Source organism: Oncorhynchus tshawytscha, unplaced genomic scaffold, assembly GCF_018296145.1.
Source record: "Oncorhynchus tshawytscha isolate Ot180627B unplaced genomic scaffold, Otsh_v2.0 Un_contig_4891_pilon_pilon, whole genome shotgun sequence".
Lineage (NCBI taxonomy): Eukaryota > Metazoa > Chordata > Actinopteri > Salmoniformes > Salmonidae > Oncorhynchus > Oncorhynchus tshawytscha.
The window spans coordinates 5,695-24,621 of record NW_024608178.1 but is presented as its reverse complement, the minus strand read 5'-3'; the positions used below and the strand labels follow the sequence as shown (position 1 = coordinate 24,621).

At 51.1% G+C, this 18,927-nt stretch overlaps 1 protein-coding gene across 1 annotated transcript in view; it reads left to right on the top strand.

Annotated features, from left to right (window-relative positions):
* The window catches only part of LOC121843317 (tyrosine-protein kinase RYK-like), a gene marked incomplete at its 5' end in the record, with an annotated part of 31,180 nt that extends 12,974 nt beyond the window's left edge, over positions 1-18,206 (top strand). The window contains 3 exons of the mRNA XM_042312919.1: positions 8,685-8,794; positions 10,635-10,794; positions 17,688-18,206. Of these exons, the coding sequence (XP_042168853.1) occupies positions 8,685-8,794; positions 10,635-10,794; positions 17,688-17,828 (411 nt within the window). The remainder of the gene's footprint in view (positions 1-8,684; positions 8,795-10,634; positions 10,795-17,687) is intronic.
* Between the last annotated feature and the right edge of the window lie 721 nt (positions 18,207-18,927).

Below are 18,927 nucleotides of genomic sequence, written 5' to 3'. Positions count from 1 at the left end.
GCGTAATGCCGGTCTGCGGCGTAGCGTAATGCCGGTCTGCGGCGTAGCGTAGCGTAATGCCGGCCTGCGGCGTAGCGTAGCGTTATGCCAGTCTGCGGCGTAGCGTAATGCCAGTCTGCGGCGTAGCGTTATGCCAGTCTGTAGCGTTTGCCAGTCTGCAGCGTAGCGTTATGCCAGTCTGTAGCGTAGCGTTATGCCAGTCTGTAGCGTAGCGTTATGCCAGTCTGCGGCGTAGCGTTATGCCAGTCTGTAGCGTAGCGTTATGCCAGTCTGCGGCGTAGCGTAATGCCAGTCTGCGGCGTAGCGTAATGCCAGTCTGCAGCGTAGCGTAATGCCAGTCTGTAGCGTTATGCCAGTCTGCAGCGTAGCGTTATTCCAGTCTGTAGCGTTATGCCAGTCTGCAGCGTAGCGTTATGCCAGTCTGTAGCGTAGCGTAATGCCAGTCTGTAGCGTAGCGTTATGCCAGTCTGCAGCGTAGCGTTATGCCAGTCTGCGGCGTAGCGTAATGCCAGTCTGCAGCGTAGCGTTATGCCAGTCTGTAGCGTTATGCCAGTCTGCAGCGTAGCGTTATGCCAGTCTGTAGCGTAGCGTTATGCCAGTCTGCAGCGTAGCGTTATGCCAGTCTGCAGCGTAGCGTTATGCCAGTCTGTAGCGTAACGTTATGCCAGTCTGTAGCGTTATGCCAGTCTGTAGCGTTTGCCAGTCTGCAGCTTAGCGTTATGCCAGTCTGCGGCGTAGCGTAATGCCAGTCTGCGGCGTAGCGTTATGCCAGTCTGCGGCGTAGCGTAATGCCAGTCTGCAGCGTAGCGTTATGCCAGTCTGCAGCGTAGCGTTATGCCAGTCTGTAGCGTTATGCCAGTCTGCAGCGTAGCGTTATGCCAGTCTGTAGCGTAGCGTTATGCCAGTCTGCAGCGTAGCGTAATGCCAGTCTGCGGCGTAGCGTAATGCCAGTCTGCGGCGTAGCGTAATGCCAGTCTGCGGCGTAGCGTAATGCCAGTCTGCGGCGTAGCGTTATGCCAGTCTGTAGCGTTTGCCAGTCTGCAGCGTAGCGTTATTCCAGTCTGTAGCGTTATGCCAGTCTGTAGCGTAGCGTTATGCCAGTCTGCGGCGTAGCGTTATGCCAGTCTGTAGCGTAGCGTTATGCCAGTCTGCGGCGTAGCGTAATGCCAGTCTGCGGCGTAGCGTAATGCCAGTCTGTAGCGTTATGCCAGTCTGCAGCGTAGCGTTATTCCAGTCTGTAGCGTTATGCCAGTCTGCAGCGTAGCGTTATGCCAGTCTGTAGCGTAGCGTAATGCCAGTCTGTAGCGTAGCGTTATGCCAGTCTGCAGCGTAGCGTTATGCCAGTCTGCGGCGTAGCGTAATGCCAGTCTGCAGCGTAGCGTTATGCCAGTCTGTAGCGTTATTCCAGTCTGTAGCGTTATGCCAGTCTGCAGCGTAGCGTTATGCCAGTCTGTAGCGTAGCGTTATGCCAGTCTGTAGCGTAACGTTATGCCAGTCTGTAGCGTTATGCCAGTCTGTAGCGTTTGCCAGTCTGCAGCTTAGCGTTATTCCAGTCTGTAGCGTAGCGTTATGCCAGTCTGTAGCGTAGCGTTATGCCAGTCTGTAGCGTAGCGTAATGCCAGTCTGTAGCGTAGCGTAATGCCAGTCTGTAGCGTAGCGTAATGCCAGTCTGTAGCGTAGCGTAATGCCAGTCTGTAGCGTAGCGTAATGCCAGTCTGTAGCGTAGCGTAATGCCAGTCTGTAGCGTAGCGTAATGCCAGTCTGTAGCGTTATTCCAGTCTGTAGCGTTATGCCAGTCTGCAGCGTAGCGTTATGCCAGTCTGTAGCGTAGCGTTATGCCAGTCTGCAGCTTAACGTTATTCCAGTCTGTAGCGTAGCGTTATGCCAGTCTGTAGCGTAGCGTTTATGCCAGTCTGTAGCGTTTATGCCAGTCTGTAGCGTAGCGTAATGCCAGTCTGTAGCGTAGCGTAATGCCAGTCTGTAGCGTAGCGTAATGCCAGTCTGTAGCGTAGCGTAATGCCAGTCTGTAGCGTGGCGTAATGCCAGTCTGTAGCGTAGCGTAATGCCAGTCTGTAGCGTAGCGTAATGCCAGTCTGTAGCGTAGCGTAATGCCAGTCTGTAGCGTGGCGTTATGCCAGTCTGCAGCGTAGCGTTATGCCAGTCTGCAGCGTAGCGTTATGCCAGTCTGTAGCGTTATGCCAGTCTGCAGCGTAGCGTTATGCCAGTCTGTAGCGTTATGCCAGTCTGCAGCGTAGCGTTATGCCAGTCTGTAGCGTAGCGTTATGCCAGTCTGCAGCGTAGCGTTATGCCAGTCTGTAGCGTTTGCCAGTCTGCAGCGTAGCGTTACGCCGGTCTGTAGCGTAGCGTTACGCCGGCCTGTAGCGTAGCGTTACGCCGGCCTGTAGCGTAGCGTTACGCCGGCCTGTAGCGTTTGCCAGTCTGTAGCGTAGTGTTATGCCAGTCTATAGCGTAATACCGGTCTGCGGCGCGGCGTAATGCCGGTCTGCGGCGCGGCTTAATGCCGGTCTGCGGCGCGGCTTAATGCCGGTCTGTAGCGAAAGACCCGGGCTGTTCCATACTGGCCATGATCAGGAGTCCCGTAGGGCGGTGCACAATTTGACCCAGCATCGTCCAGGTTTGGCCGACACATTGGTGCTTCCGGGTTAAGCTCGTGGGTGTTAAGAGTTGTTTGGCAGGTCATGTTTCGGGAGAATGCATGACTCGACCTTCGAGCCCATTGGGGAGTTGCAGTAATGAGACAAGATCAAAATTGGGGAGAAAATATATCAAACAGAGCCAACTTATTGACATAAGTATTCAGACCCTTTGCTCTGAGACTCTAAATTGAGCTCAGGTAAATCCTGTTTCCATTGATCATCCTTCAGATGTTTCTACAACTTGATTGGAGTCCACCTGTGGTAAATTCAATTGATTGGACATGATTTGGAAAGGCACACACCTGTCTATATAAGGTCCCACAGTTGACCGTGCATGTCAGAGCAAAAACCAAGCCATGAGGTCGAAGGAATTGTCCGTAGAGCCCCCGAGATGACAAGATAGTGTTAAGTCACAGATCTGGGGAAGTGTACCAACAAATGTCGGCAGCATCGAATGTCCCATTAACACAGTGGCCTCCATCATCCTTAAATGTAAGTTTGGAACCTCCAACACTAGAGCTGGCCGCCCGGCCAAACTGACCAATCAGGGGAGAAAGGCCTTCGCCAGGGAGGTGACCAAGAACCCAATGGTCACTCTGACAAAGCTCCAGAGTTCCTATGTGGAGATGGTTGTCCTTCTGGAAGGTTCTCCCATCTCTGCTGCACTCCACTGATCAGGCTTTTATGGTAGAGTGGCCAGACGGAAGGCACTCCTCACTAAAAGGCACATGACAGCCCGCTTGAGTTTGCAAAAGGCACCTAAAGGACTCTCAGACCATGAGGAACAAGATTGTCTGGTCTGATGAAACCAAGATTGAACTCTTTGGCCTGAATGCCAAGCGTCACGTCTGGAGGAAACCTGGCTCCATCCCTACGGTGAAGCATGGTGGTGGCAGCATCATGCTGTGGGGATGCTTTTCAGCGGTAGGGACTGGGAGACTAGTCAGGATCGAGGGAAAGATGAACTGAGCAAAGTACAGAGAGATCCTTGGTTCACCTTCCAACAGGACAATGACCTTAAACACACAGCCAGGCGTGGACAATGTACGAGTGGCTTCGGAAGAAGTCTCTGAATGTCTTTGAGTGGCCCAGCCAGAGCCCGGACTTGAACACGATCGAACATCTCTGGAGAGACCTGAAAATAGCTGTGCAGCAACGCTTCCCATCCAACCTGACAGCGCTTGAGAGGATCTGCAGAGAAGAATGGGACAAACTCCCCAAATACAGGTGTGCCAAGCTTGTAGCATCATACCCAATAAGACTCGAGGCTGTAATCGCTGCCAAAGGTGCTTCATCAAAGTTTTGAGTAAAGGGTCTGAATACTTATGTAAATGTGATATTTGGTTTTAGATTATTTTTAATAAATGTTTTAAAATCTAAAATCCAGTTGTTTTCTTTGTCATTATGGTGTATTGTATGTATGTTGAGGGGTAAAAACTATTTTAATTAATTTTGAGTCTCATAGAAAAGGGGTCTTAATACTTATGTAAGGTGCTAAATAAATGGTGTAAATAAAGTAGTTCATTCGCAAATGTTTCAAAACCTGTTTTGGCTTCTTCTTCTTTGTCCTTATGAGGCAATGTGCTGTCATTATGAGGCATTGTGCTGTCATTATGGGGCATTGTGCTGTCCTTATGAGGCATTGTGCTGTCATTATGGGGCATTGTGCTGTCCTTATGAGGCATTGTGCTGTCATTATGGGGCATTGTGATGTCCTTATGAGGCATTGTGCTGTCATTATGGGGCATTGTGCTGTCCTTATGAGGCATTGTGCTGTCATTATGGGGCATTGTGATGTCATTATGGGGCATTGTGATGTCATTATGGGGCATTGTGTGTAGATTGCTAAAGATTTTTAATTTATTTTATTTTATTCATTTTAGAATAAGGCTGTAACTTAACAAAATATGGGAAAAATCCTTTACGAAGCGACGTGTGTCTATATGGATCTGACCATGCTATTGTGTAGAGAGAGAGAGAGAGAGAGAGGTGCCTTATTGTTATGATCTTGGTACCAATGTAATTAGTGCAGTAAAAACAACCGTTTTGTTATACCTGTGGTATACTGTCTGATACAACGGCTGTCAGCTAATCAGCATTCAGGGCTCGAACAACCCCGTTTATAATGTTGTGTGTTTGTTTATTTATATATATATGTGTGTTCTGGGTTTAATCACGTTACGATGTTGCAAGGCGCTGGTGTCTTATTCTCTAACACAAAGGGTCCAATTTAATACGAGTTGAGTCACGCTGACAGATCAGGACACAGAACATTAAACAGCTGTAAATCTCTTCCCTGTGTGTGTGTGTGTTTGACAGCTGGCAATCTCTGCTGTGTCCGTCAGAGCCAGCCCCTGGCCCACAATGCACCTCACCCCAGCAGTGTGTCTGACTCGGGCTGAGATGGCACCCTATTCCCTATTTAGTGCACTACATTTGACCAGGGCCCTATGGGGAATAGTGTGCCATTTGGGACACAGTGCCGGGTTATGTTAAAACCCTGATGGTGTACATCAGGTACTCTCTTTCACTCTTCAGGGAATTGGCTCACACAGCATGTCATCCATCCTCTTCTCTCTCTCTCTCTTTGGTTCACACAGCATGTCATCCATCCTCTTCTCTCTCTGGTTCACACAGCATGTCATCCATCCTCTTCTCTCTCTGGTTCACACAGCATGTCATCCATCCTCTTCTCTCTCTGGTTCACACAGCATGTCATCCATCCTCTTCTCTCTCTGGTTCACACAGCATGTCATCCATCCTCTTCTCTCTGGTTCACACAGCATGTCATCCATCCTCTTCTCTCTGGTTCACACAGCATGTCATCCATCCTCTTCTCTCTCTGGTTCACACAGCATGTCATCCATCCTCTTCTCTCTCTGGTTCACACAGCATGTCATCCATCCGTCTTTCTCTCTTTGGTTCACACAGCATGTCATCCATCCTCTTCTCTCTCTGGTTCACACAGCATGTCATCCATCCTCTTCTCTCTGGTTCACACAGCATGTCATCCATCCTCTTCTCTCTCTCTCTCTTTGGTTCACACAGCATGTCATCCATCCGTCTTTCTCTCTTTGGTTCACACAGCATGTCATCCATCCTCTTCTCTCTCTGGTTCACACAGCATGTCATCCATCCGTCTTTCTCTCTTTGGTTCACACAGCATGTCATCCGTCCTCTTCTCTCTCTGGTTCACACAGCATGTCATCCATCCTCTTCTCTCTCTCTTTGGTTCACACAGCATGTCATCCATCCTCTTCTCTCTCTTTGGTTCACATGTTTATGTACTTCCCGCTAGGCTAAGCCACAGTGATTAGCGTCATGATATGCTGTTTATGTACTTCCCGCTAGGCTAAGCCACAGTGATTAGCGTCATGATATGCTGTTTATGTACTTCCCGCTAGGCTAAGCCACAGTGATTAGCATCATGATATGCTGTTTATGTACTTCCCGCTAGGCTAAGCCACAGTGATTAGCATCATGATATGCTGTTTATGTACTTCCCGCTAGGCTAAGCCACAGTGATTAGCGTCATGATATGCTGTTTATGTACTTCCCGCTAGGCTAAGCCACAGTGATTAGCATCATGATATGCTGTTTATGTACTTCCCGCTAGGCTAAGCCACAGTGATTAGCATCATGATATGCTGTTTATGTACATCTCGCTAGGCTAAGCCACAGTGATTAGCGTCATGATATGCTGTTTATGTACATCTCGCTAGGCTAAGCCACAGTGATTAGCGTCATGATATGCTGTTTATGTACTTCCCGCTAGGCTAAGCCACAGTGATTAGCGTCATGATATGCTGTTTATGTACTTCCCGCTAGGCTAAGCCACAGTGATTAGCATCATGATATGCTGTTTATGTACATCTCGCTAGGCTAAGCCACAGTGATTAGCATCATGATCTCAGCTCAGAAATCAAGCCATCTGGGCTAATTAGACAGATAACAGGATGGTACTGATGGTTCCTCGTGTCTCACTAGATTGTCTTCTACTTTCAGTGTGTCCCAAATGACTACCTACTAGCTTTGTAGTGCACTACCAGAGCCCTATGGTCCTTTTGGGATGCAACCTCTGTGTCTGTATTAATCAGGGGTCCTTCAGGCCTGTCTCTTGGGGCCCTCAAAAACCAAACAAATAATTTTTCTCCTGCACAGACTATTTGGCCCTCTGTCCTGGCTGTGAAACTTAATAGTTACAATACTAGTTTCCTAGTTGTTATACAGTCTTTATCTTGTGGAATCTGAAAAGTGCCTGTCAGATATGTCCTACTACAGTGATGCAAGCCATTATCATGTTTTATCTCAGTGGTGAAATGGTAAACATCACCAACCAGGTTACTTCTCTGAATATCCACCCCCCCCCTCCCTCTCTCTGTTGTGCTCTCCTCCCCTCTCTCTGTTGTGCTCTCTTCCCCCTCCTCTCTCTGTTGTGCTCTCCCCCTCTCTCTCTCTCTCTCTCTCTCTCTCTCTCTCTCTCTCTCTGTTGTGCTCTCCCTCTCTCTCTCTCTCTCTCTCTCTCTCTGTTGTGCTCTCCCCTCCTCTCTCTCTCTCTCTCTCTCTGTTGTGCTCTCTTCCCCCCTCCTCTCTCTGTTGTGCTCTCCCCCTCTCTCTCTCTCTCTCTCTCTCTCTCTCTCTCTGTTGTGCTCTCCCCTCTCTCTCTCTCTCTCTGTTGTGCTCTCCCACCTCTCTCTCTCTCTCTCTGTTGTGCTCCCCCTCTCTCTCTCTCTCTCTCTGTTGTGCTCTCCCACCTCTCTCTCTCTCTCTCTGTTGTGCTCCCCCTCTCTCTCTCTCTCTCTCTGTTGTGCTCCCCTCTCTCTCTCTCTCTCTGTTGTGCTCCCCTCTCTCTCTCTCTCTCTCTGTTGTGCTCCCCCTCTCTCTCTCTCTCTGTTGTGCTCCCCTCTCTCTCTCTCTGTTGTGCTCCCTCTCTCTCTCTCTCTGTTGTGCTCCCCCTCTCTCTCTCTCTCTCTCTCTCTCTGTTGTGCTCCCCCTCTCTCTCTCTCTCTCTCTCTCTCTGTTGTGCTCCCCCTCTCTCTCTCTCTCTCTCTCTCTGTTGTGCTCCCTCTCTCTCTCTCTCTCTCTCTCTCTCTGTTGTGCTCCCCCTCTCTCTCTCTCTCTGTTGTGCTCCCCCTCTCTCTCTCTCTCTGTTGTGCTCCCCCCTCTCTCTCTCTCTGTTGTGCTCTCTTCACCCCCCCTCCTCCCTCTCTCTGTTGTGCTCCCCCTCTCTCTCTGTTGTGCTATCCCCCCCTCTCTCTCTCTGTTGTGCTCTCCCCCCCTCTCTCGCTCTCCCCCGCCCCTCTCTCTCTCTGTTGTGCTCCCCCCTCTCTCTCTCTGTTGTGCTCTCTTCCCCCTCTCTCTCTGTTGTGCTCCCCCTCTCTCTCTCTGTTGTGCTCCCCCTCTCTCTCTCTGTTGTGCTCCCCCTCCTCTCTCTCTGTTGTGCTCCCCCTCCTCTCTCTCTGTTGTGCTCTCTCCCCCTCCTCTCTCTCTCTGTTGTGCTATCCCCCTCTCTCTCTCTCTCTGTTGTGCTCCCCCCTCTCTCTCTCTCTCTCTCTGTTGTGCTCCCCCTCTCTCTCTCTCTCTCTCTCTGTTGTGCTCTCCCCCCTCTCTCTCTCTCTGTTGTGCTCCCCCTCTCTCTCTCTGTTGTGCTCCCCCTCTCTCTGTTGTGCTATCCCCCTCTCTCTGTTGTGCTCCCCCTCTCTCTCTCTCTCTGTTGTGCTCCCCCTCTCTCTGTTGTGCTCTCTTCCCCCCTCCTCTCTCTCTGTTGTGCTCTCTTCCCCCCTCCTCTCTCTCTGTTGTGCCCCCCCCCTCCTCTCTCTCTGTTGTGCTCTCTTCCCCCCCCTCTCTCTCTGTTGTGCTCTCTTCCCCCCTCCTCTCTCTCTGTTGTGCTCCCCCTCTCTCTCTCTGTTGTGCTCCCCCTCCTCTCTCTCTGTTGTGCTCTCTCCCCCCCTCTCTCTCTCTCTCTCTGTTGTGCTCTCTTTCTCCCCTTCACTCTCTCATGTTTAGTTTCTCTTCCTGTCTTTCTAGGCAGTCTCTCAGCAGGACTTGGTCCACATGGCGATCCAGATCGCATGTGGGATGAGCTACCTGGCCAGGAGAGAGGTCATCCACAAAGACCTGGCCGCCAGGAACTGTGTGTGAGTATCTTATCACCCTGCTCAGCTCGACCACTAATACTTTTGGGCAATAATCCGGAGACAGGGGTTTTCTCTTTAGGTATCAGACTCGAATTCCACTGATTTTCAAAACGTGATCCTCCAGAAAGTGGACAGTTATGCAGCTCCTCGACACAATACTTTTTTTAAAGCCACATTCGACAGGATTACCTACGTAGACAGAAGCCTTCTATATGGCAGACCAAATCTAAACTCTTCTCTCGGCAGGTCCAGCCCACTCATTATCTCAGCCAATCATGGCTAGTGGGACGACTGCTGGCTTTTTCTGTGGCTTAACCCAACAAGGCTCGTAATTGTAACAATTGTATTGGTATTTACAGATAGTATACAAGTTTGTTAAGGCACATGAAAGTTCACATGTTCCAGAAGGAATTTCTGCTAAAAAAAAAATCATTTTGATCAATCATTCAATTTTATTATTTTTATTTTTTTTAACCTTTATTTAACTAGGCAAGTCAGTTAAGAACAAATTCTTATTTTCAATGACGGCCTAGGAACAGTGGGTTAACTGCCTGTTCAGGGGCAGAAAGACAGATTTGTACCTTGTCAGGGATTTGAACTTACAACCTTTCGGTTACTAGTCCAACGCTCTAACCACTAGGCTACCCTGCCGCCCCAATCAATCAAATGTATTTATAAAGGCCTTTTAACATCAGCTGATATCTCAAAGTGCTGTACAGAAACCCAGCCTAAAACCCCAAACAGCAAGCAATGCAGGTGTAGAAGCACGGTGGCTAGGAAAAACTCCCTAGAAAGGCCAAAACCTAGGAAGAAACCTAGAGAGGAACCAGGCTATGTAGGGTGGCCAGTCCTCTTCTGGCTGTGCCGGGTGGAGATTATAACAGAACATAGCCAAGATGTTCAAATGTTCATAAATGACCAGCATGGTCAAATAATAGGTCTGGGACAGGTAACACGTCCGGGGGAACAGGTCAAGGTTCCATAGCCGCAGGCAGAACAGTTGAATCTGGAGCAGCAGCACGACCAGGTGGACTGGGGACAGCAAGGAGTCATCATGCCAGGTAGTCCTGAGGCATGGTCCTAGGGCTCAGGTTCTCAGAGAGTGAGAGAAAGAGAATTAGAGAGAGCATATTTAAATTTACACAGGACACCGGATAAGACAGTAGAAATACTCCAGAAATAACAAACTGACACTAGCCCCCCGACACAAACTACTGCAGCATAAATACTGGAGGCTGAGACAGGAGGGGTCAGGACATCTTCAACCACCAACCTACCATCCTGAGACAAGGCCGAGTAAAGCCAACAAAGATCTCCGCCATGGCACGAACCCAAGGGGAGGCACCAACCCAGACAGGAAGATCATGTCAGTGACTCAACCCACTCAAGAGACGCACCCCTCCTAGGTACGGCATGGAAGAGCACCAGTAAAGCCAGTGACTCAGCCCCTGTAATAGGGTTAGAGGCAGAGCATCCCGGTGGAAAGAGGGGAACCGGCCAGGCAGAGACAGCAAGGGCGGTTCGTTGCTCCAGTACCTTTCCGTTCACCTTCCCACTCCTGGGCCAGACTACACTCAATCATATGACCCTCTGAAGAGATGAGTCTTCAGTAAAGACTTAAAGGTTGAGACAGTTTGCATCTCTCACATGGGTAGGCAGACCATTCCATAAAAGTGGAGCTCTATAGGAGAAAGCCCTGCCTCCAGCTGTTTTCTTAGAAATTCTAGGGACAATTAGGAGGCCTGCGTCTTGTGACCGTAGCGTATCTTTTTAATACTTTTCCCCCCTCCCCCGTGACCCTGTCCTCTCCCCCCTCCCCCGTGACCCCTCCCCGTGACAGTATTGACGACAGCATGCAGGTGAAGATCTGTGACAACGCCCTGTCCAGAGACCTGTTCCCTATGGACTACCACTGTCTGGGAGACAACGAGAACAGGCCGGTCCGTTGGATGGCCCTGGAGAGCCTGCTCAACCATGACTTCTCTAGTGCTAGTGATGTGGTGAGAACACACACACTTACACGTTACACACACACTTGCCCGTTACACACACACATTTACACGCGTTACACACACACACACACACAGCTACACACACGCTCAGCTGCGGTAGGAGGTGAGAGGAGATGCTGTAGACAGGCAGGAAGTCCTCCATGGAGCTCTCCTTTCCTCTCATTCGGTTCTCCTCTCATTCGGTTCTCCTCTCATTCGGTTCTCCTCTCATTCGGTTCTCTCCTCTCATTCGGTTCTCTCCTCTCCTCTCATTCGGTTCTCTCCTCTCCTCTCCACCAGACAGCCTGATTTCCCTCATACCGGACCTCTTCCTTCCTGATGAGGCTCTACTGCTCCCAGTCCTCACCCCTCCCTCCTCACCCCTCCCTCCTCACCCCCCTCCCTCCTCACCCCTCCCTCCTCACCCCTCCCTCCTCAACCCTCCCTCCTCACCCCTCCCTCCTCAACCCTCCCTCCCTCCTCACCCCTCCCTCCCCCTCCTCCCCCTCCCTCCCCCCTCACCCCTCCCTCACCCCTCCCTCACCCTTCCCTCCCTCCTCATCCCTCCCTCCTCATCCCTCCCTCACCCTTCCCTCCCTCCTCATCCCTCCCTCACCCTTCCCTCCCTCCTCACCCTTCCCTCCCTCCTCATCCCTCCCTCACCCTTCCCTCCCTCCTCACCCTTCCCTCCCTCCTCACCCCTCCCTCCCCCTCCTCACCCCTCCCTCCCTCCTCACCCCTCCCTCCCTCCTCACCCTCCCTCCCTCCTCACCCCTCCCTCCTCATCCTCACCCTCCCTCCCTCTTCACACCTCCCCCTCCCTCCTCACACCTCCCCCTCCCCCTCATCCTCACCCTCCCTCCTCACACCTCCCTCCTCACACCTCCCTCCTCACCTCCCTCCTCACCCCTCCCTCCCTCCTCACCCCTCCCTCCCTCCTCAACCCTCCCTCCCTCCTCAACCCTCCCTCCCTCCTCAACCCTCCCCCTCCTCAACCCTCCCTCCCTCCTCAACCCTCCCTCCCTCCTCATCCTCACCCTCCCTCCCTCCTCCCTCCCTCCTCACCCTCCCTCCCTCCTCACCCCTTCCTCCCTCCTCACCCCTTCCTCCCTCCTCACCCCTTCCTCCCTCCTCACCCCTCCCTCCCTCCTCACCCCTCCCTCCCTCCTCACCCCTCCCTCCCTCCTCACCCCTCCCTCCCTCCTCACCCCTCCCTCACCCCTCCCTCATCACCCCTCACCCTCCCTCCCCTCCTCCCTCCCTCCATCCTCATCTCCTCCTCCCCCTTCCCTCCTCACCCCCCTCCCTCCCTCCCTTCTCACCCCTCCCTCACCCCTCCCTCCCTCCTCACCCCTCCCTCCTCACCCCTCCCTCCCTCCTCATCCTCTCCCTCCCTTCCTCCTCCTCCCTCCTCATCCTCACCCACCCTCCCTCCTCATCTTCACCCACCCTCCCTCCTCATCCTCACCCTCCCTCCCTCCCTCCTCACCCCTCCCTCCCTCCCTCCTCACCCCTCCCTCCTCACCCCCTCCCTCCCTCCTCACCCCTCCCTCCCTCCCTCCTCACCCCTCCCTCCCTCCCTCCTCACCCCTCCCTCCCTCCTCACCCCTCCCTCCTCATCCTCACCCTCCCTCCCTCCTCACCCCTCCCTCCTCACCCCTCCCTCCTCACCCTCCCTCCTCATCCTCTCCCTCCTCATCCTCACCCTCCCTCCCTCCTCATCCTCTCCCTCCTCATCCTCACCCTCCCTCCCTCCTCATCCTCACCCCTCCCTCATCCTCACCCCTCCCTCCTCATCCTCCCTCACCCCCTCCCTCCCTCCTCATCCTCCCTCCCTCCTACCCCTCACCCTCCCTCCTCATCCTCACCCTCCCTCCTCCTCCCTCCATCCTCACCCCCCTCCCTCCTCACCCCTCCCTCCTCATCCTCACCCTCCCTCCATCCTCATCTCTCCCTCCTCCCTCCCCTTCCCTCCCTCCTCACCCCTCCCTCCCTCCCTCCTCACCCCTCCCTCCCTCCTCACCCCTCCCCTCCCTCCCTCCCTCCCTCCTCATCCTCACCCCTCCATCCTCACCCCTCCCTCCCTCCTCCCTCCCTCACCCCTCCCTCCTCATCCTCACCTTCCCTCCCTCCCCCTCCATCCTCACCCCTCCCTCGCTCCCTCCTCACCCTCCCTCCCTCCTCATCCTCTCCCTCCCTCCTCATCTCTCCCTCACCCCTCCCTCCCTCCTCATCTCTCCCTCACCCCTCCCTCCCTCCTCATCTCTCCCTCTCCCCTCCCTCCTCATCTCTCCCTCCCCCTCCCCCTCCTCCTCTCTCTCCCTCACCCCTCCCTCCCTCCTCATCTCTCCCTCACCCCTCCCTCCCTCATCTCTCCCTCCTCATCCTCACCCCTCCCTCCCTCCCTCCTCACCCCTCCCTTTATGTCCACTCCCTTTCTTGTTTTGCTCTAAACCTCTTTGGGTCATAGGTTACTACAGGCACGTTAATGTACCGCACACACACGCACACACACACACACAGCCAGCCAGCCACGCGCACACACACACAATGATTCCCATTGTGAATCGAGTCTGAATACTTTCTGGTTCGTGTTCAACTCCCATTGTGAATCGAGTCTGAATACCTTCTGGTTCGTGTTCAACTCCCATTGTGAATCGAGTCTGAATACCTTCTGGTTTGTGTTCAACTCCCATTGTGAATCGAGTCTGAATACCTTCTGGTTCGTGTTCAACTCTCATTGTGAATCGAGTCTGAATACCTTCTGGTTCGTGTTCAACTCCCATTGTGAATCGAGTCTGAATACCTTCTGGTTCGTGTTCAACTCTCATTGTGAATCGAGTCTGAATACCTTCTGGTTCGTGTTCAACTCCCATTGTGAATCGAGTCTGAATAGCGGGTTTCTCCACGCATCGCGCCGACAGAAACAAACATCTTTCTGGTAAGAAGAGGGGCGGGGGCGTATGCCTTATGACTAACGTGACATGGTGTGATGAAAGAAACATACAGGAACTCAAATCCTTCTGTTCACCTGATTTAGAATTCCTCACAATCAAATGTAGACCGCATTATCTACCAAGAGAATTCTCTTCGATTATAATCACAGCCGTATATATCCCCCAAGCAGACACATCGATGGCTCTGAACGAACTTTATTTAACTCTCTGCAAACTGGAAACGATTTATCCGGAGGCTGCATTCATTGTAGCTGGGGATTTTAACAAGGCTAATCTGAAAACAAGACTCCCTAAATTTTATCAGCATATCGATTGCGCAACCAGGGGTGGAAAGACCTTGGATCATTGTTACTCTAACTTCCGACGCATATAAGGCCCTGCCCCGCCCCCTTTCGGAAAAGCTGACCCTGACTCCATTTTGTTGATCCCTGCCTACAGACAGAAACTAAAACAAGAAGCTCCCACGCTGAGGTCTGTCCAACGCTGGTCCGACCAAGCTGACTCCACACTCCAAGACTGCTTCCATCACGTGGACTGGGAGATGTTTCGTATTGCGTCAGACAACAACATTGACGAATACGCTGATTCGGTGTGCGAGTTCATTAGAACGTGCGTTGAAGATCGTTCCCATAGCAACGATTAAAACATTCCCTAACCAGAAACCTTGGATTGATGGCAGCATTCGTGTGAAACTGAAGGCACGAACCACTGCTTTTAATCAGGGCAAGGAGTCTGGTAACATGACTGAATACAAACAGTGCAGCTATTCCCTCCGCAAGGCTATCAAACAAGCTAAGCGCCAGTACAGAGACAAAGTAGAATCTCAATTCAACGGCTCAGACACAAGAGGCATGTGGCAGGGTCTACAGTCAATCACGGACTACAGGAAGAAACCCAGCCCAGTCACGGACCAGGATGTCTTGCTCCCAGGCAGACTAAATAACTTTTTTGCCCGCTTTGAGGACAATACAGTGCCACTGACACGGCCTGCAACGAAAACATGCAGTCTCTCCTTCACTGCAGCCGAAGTGAGTAAGACATTTAAACGTGTTAACCCTTGCAAGGCTGCAGGCCCAGACGGCGTCCCCAGCCGCGCCCTCAGAGCATGCGCAGACCAGCTGGCCGGTGTGTTTACGGACATATTCAACCAATCCCTATACCAGTCTGCTGTTCCCACATGCTTCAAGAGGGCCACCATTGTTCCTGTTCCCAAGAAAGCTAAGGTAACTGAGCTAAACGACTACCGCCCGTAGCACTCACATCCGTCATCATGAAGTGCTTTGAGAGACTAGTCAAGGACCATATCACCTCCACCCTACCTGACACCCTAGACCCACTCCAATTTGCTTACCGCCCAAATAGGTCCACAGACGATGCAATCTCAACCACACTGCACACTGCCCTAACCCATCTGGACAAGAGGAATACCTATGTGAGAATGCTGTTCATCGACTACAGCTCAGCATTCAACACCATAGTACCCTCCAAGCTCGTCATCAAGCTCGAGACCCTGGGTCTCGACCCCGCCCTGTGCAACTGGGTTCTGGACTTCCTGACGGGCCGCCCCCAGGTGGTGAGGGTAGGCAACAACATCTCCTCCCCGCTGATCCTCAACACTGGGGCCCCACAAGGGTGCGTTCTGAGCCCTCTCCTGTACTCCCTGTTCACCCACGACTGCGTGGCCATGCACGCCTCCAACTCAATCATCAAGTTTGCGGACGACACAACAGTGGTAGGCTTGATTACCAACAACGACGAGACGGCCTACAGGGAGGAGGTGAGGGCCCTCGGAGTGTGGTGTCAGGAAAATAACCTCACACTCAACGTCAACAAAACTAAGGAGATGATTGTGGACTTCAGGAAACAGCAGAGGGAACACCCCCCATCCACATCGATGGAACAGTAGTGGAGAGGGTAGCAAGTTTTAAGTTCCTCGGCATACACATCACAGACAAACTGAATTGGTCCACTCACACAGACCGCATCGTGAGGAAGGCGCAGCAGCGCCTCTTCAACCTCAGGAGGCTGAAGAAATTCGGCTTGTCACCAAAAGCACTCACAAACTTCTACAGATGCACAATCGAGAGCATCCTGGCGGGCTGTATCACCGCCTGGTATGGCAACTGCACCGCCCTCAACCGTAAGGCTCTCAGAGGGTAGTGAGGTCTGCACAACGCATCACCGGGGGCAAACTACCTGCCCTCCAGGACACCTACACCACCCGATGCTACAGGAAGGCCATAAAGATCATCAAGGACATCAACCACCCGAGCCACTGCCTGTTCACCCCGCTGTCATCCAGAAGGCGAGGTCAGTACAGGTGCATCAAAGCTGGGACCGAGAGACTGAAAAACAGCTTCTATCTCAAGGCCATCAGACTGTTAAACAGCCACCACTAACATTGAGTGGCTACTGCCAACACACTGTCAATGACACTGACTCTACTCCAGCCACTTTAATAATGGGAATTGATGGGAAATGATGTAAATATATCACTAGCCACTTTAAACAATGCTACCTTATATAATGTTACTTACCCTACATTATTCATCTCATATGCATACGTAGATACTGTACTCTATATCATCGACTGCATCCTTATGTAATACATGTATCACTAGCCACTTTAACTATGCCACTTGGTTTACATACTCATCTCATATGTATATACTGTACTCGATATCATCTACCGTATCTTGCCTATGCTGCTCTGTACCATCACTCATTCATATATCCTTATGTACATATTCTTTATCCCCTTACACTGTGTATAAGACAGTCGTTTTTTTTTTTGGAATTGTTAGTTAGATTACTTGCTCGTTATTACTGCATTGTCGGAACTAGAAGCACAAGCATTTCGCTACACTCGCATTAACATCTGCTAACCATGTGTATGTGACAAATAAAATTTGATTTGATTTTGATTTGAATACCTTCTGGTTCGTGTTCAACTCCCATTGTGAATCAAGTCTAAATAACTTCTGTTTTTTTTCTTGCTATGTTGTCTTTGTTGAACACTGGCTAATCTTCTGGTGATGACTGATGATTGAATTGTTGACTTGGTTCCAAAACCTAAATCATGTTTTTTTTATATATATATATATATATATATATATATATATTATTAGTCTGTATGAATAATCTTATCGTGTTCTGTTCTTTGGAAATAGGAAATGGATTAAAAAGCTAAAGTTGGTTTCAGTTTGTTTGGGAGTTGCAGACACTACCTAAAATGGTTCTGATAACTGGCTGTTCTCAAGCACCATATGGTCCAGCTTTCAAGCCCTTATCAAAACGTGTAGGAACTATGTTGGGTGTACATTTTCAGCTAGATTTCCTTGCATTGTTTCAGTGGAATGCTTTGTTCAGCCATTGGCTGAACCGAACACAACCTTCCCTGACACTGATCTCACACTGACAGACCTTGGCCTTAATTTAACACATTTCTTGAACATAATAGAGAGCGTTGTTCCTAAAGGTTTCCCTGATTAAACCCCCATCTGTCATATGTTGTTGTTGTTTTAGCCTGCATGTAGCTAATGTTACGCAGAGACAACCACAAGGTCAAGAGATTGAACACACACTTTCTTTTATTCGTCCTAGATATTATTTAGTGTGTGTCTGTAAACCTGTCTTGTTGGTCATATCAAAAGCTGTCCGTCTGAAATAAATAGAATTTATAGAACGAGAGAAGACCCTCATTCCTTTGGGCCGTTCTGCCTTGTGATCTGACCTCTAACCCTTGACCTTTAACCCTGTCCCTATTCCTCAGTGGGCGTTTGGTGTGACCCTGTGGGAGTTGATGACCTTGTTGTCTAACCCTTGACCTTTAACCTGGTCCCTGTTCCTCAGTGGGCGTTTGGCGTGACCCTGTGGAAGTTGATGACCTTGTTGTCTAACCCGGACCTCTAACCCTTGACCTTTAACCCTGTCCCTTTTCCTCAGTGGGCGTTTGGCGTGACCCTGTGGGAGTTGATGACCTTGGGACAGACGCCCTACGTGGACATCGACCCCTTTGAGATGGCAGCCTATCTGAAGGACGGATATAGAATAGCACAGCCAATCAACTGTCCTGATGAACTGTAAGTACAATAGCACAGCCAATCAACTGTCCTGATGAACTGTAAGTACAATAGCACAGCCAATCAACTGTCCTGATGAACTGTAAGTACAATAGCACAGCCAATCAAACTGTCCAGATGGACTGGAACACATGCATACAGGGCTTTTAGACTGTTTTATGTCTTAATTGAGTTTGATCATCAGTTATTTTAATTGACAATTCTATAGTTTTATTGGTTTTAAGTATTTCCTGTAAACGGTATCTCATGAGAATTGTCTGGCAGTTTGAATCTCCAGCTTTTCCGTTAACTGTAGGGCTTCCCTTCAGAACATTGAACAGCAGTTAGATATGGCTTCTTATGGCATGTTCTCCTCTCCGTTATCAACATAAGCACACGTACTGTCCAGCATGGAAAGTTCACTATTGGACCCTCCAGAGGGGGTTGACTATAGGACCCTCCAGAGAGAGGGGGTTGACTATAGGACCCTCCAGAGAGGGGGGTTGACTATAGGACCCTCCAGAGAGAGGGGGTTGACTATAGGACCCTCCAGAGAGAGGGGGTTGACTATAGGACCCTCCAGAAAGAGGGGGGTTGACTATAGGACCCTCCAGAAAGAGGGGGTTGACTATAGGACCCTCCAGAGAGAGGGGGGTTGACTATAGGACCCTCCAGAGAGGGGGTTGACTCTAGGACCCTCCAGAGAGAGGGGGTTGACTATAGGACCCTCCAGAGAGAGGGGGTTGACTATAGGACCCTCCAGAGAGAGGGGGGTTGACTATAGGACCCTCCAGGGGGGTTTGACTATAGGACCCTCCGGGGGGAAATTGACTATAGGACCCTCCGGGGGGGGGGTTGACTATAGGACCCTCCAGAGGGGCGGGGTTTGACTATAGGACCCTCCGGGGGCATTGACTCTAGCACCCTCCAGAGGGGGTGACTCTAGGACCCTCCAGAGGGGGTTTGACTATAGGACCCTCCGGGGGGGCATTGACTCTAGCACCCTCCAGAGGGGTGACTCTAGGACCCTCCATATGGGGGGGGGATTGACTATAGGACCCTCCAGAGGGGGGTTTGACTATAGGACCCTCCGGGGGGGCATTGACTCTAGCACCCTCCAGAGG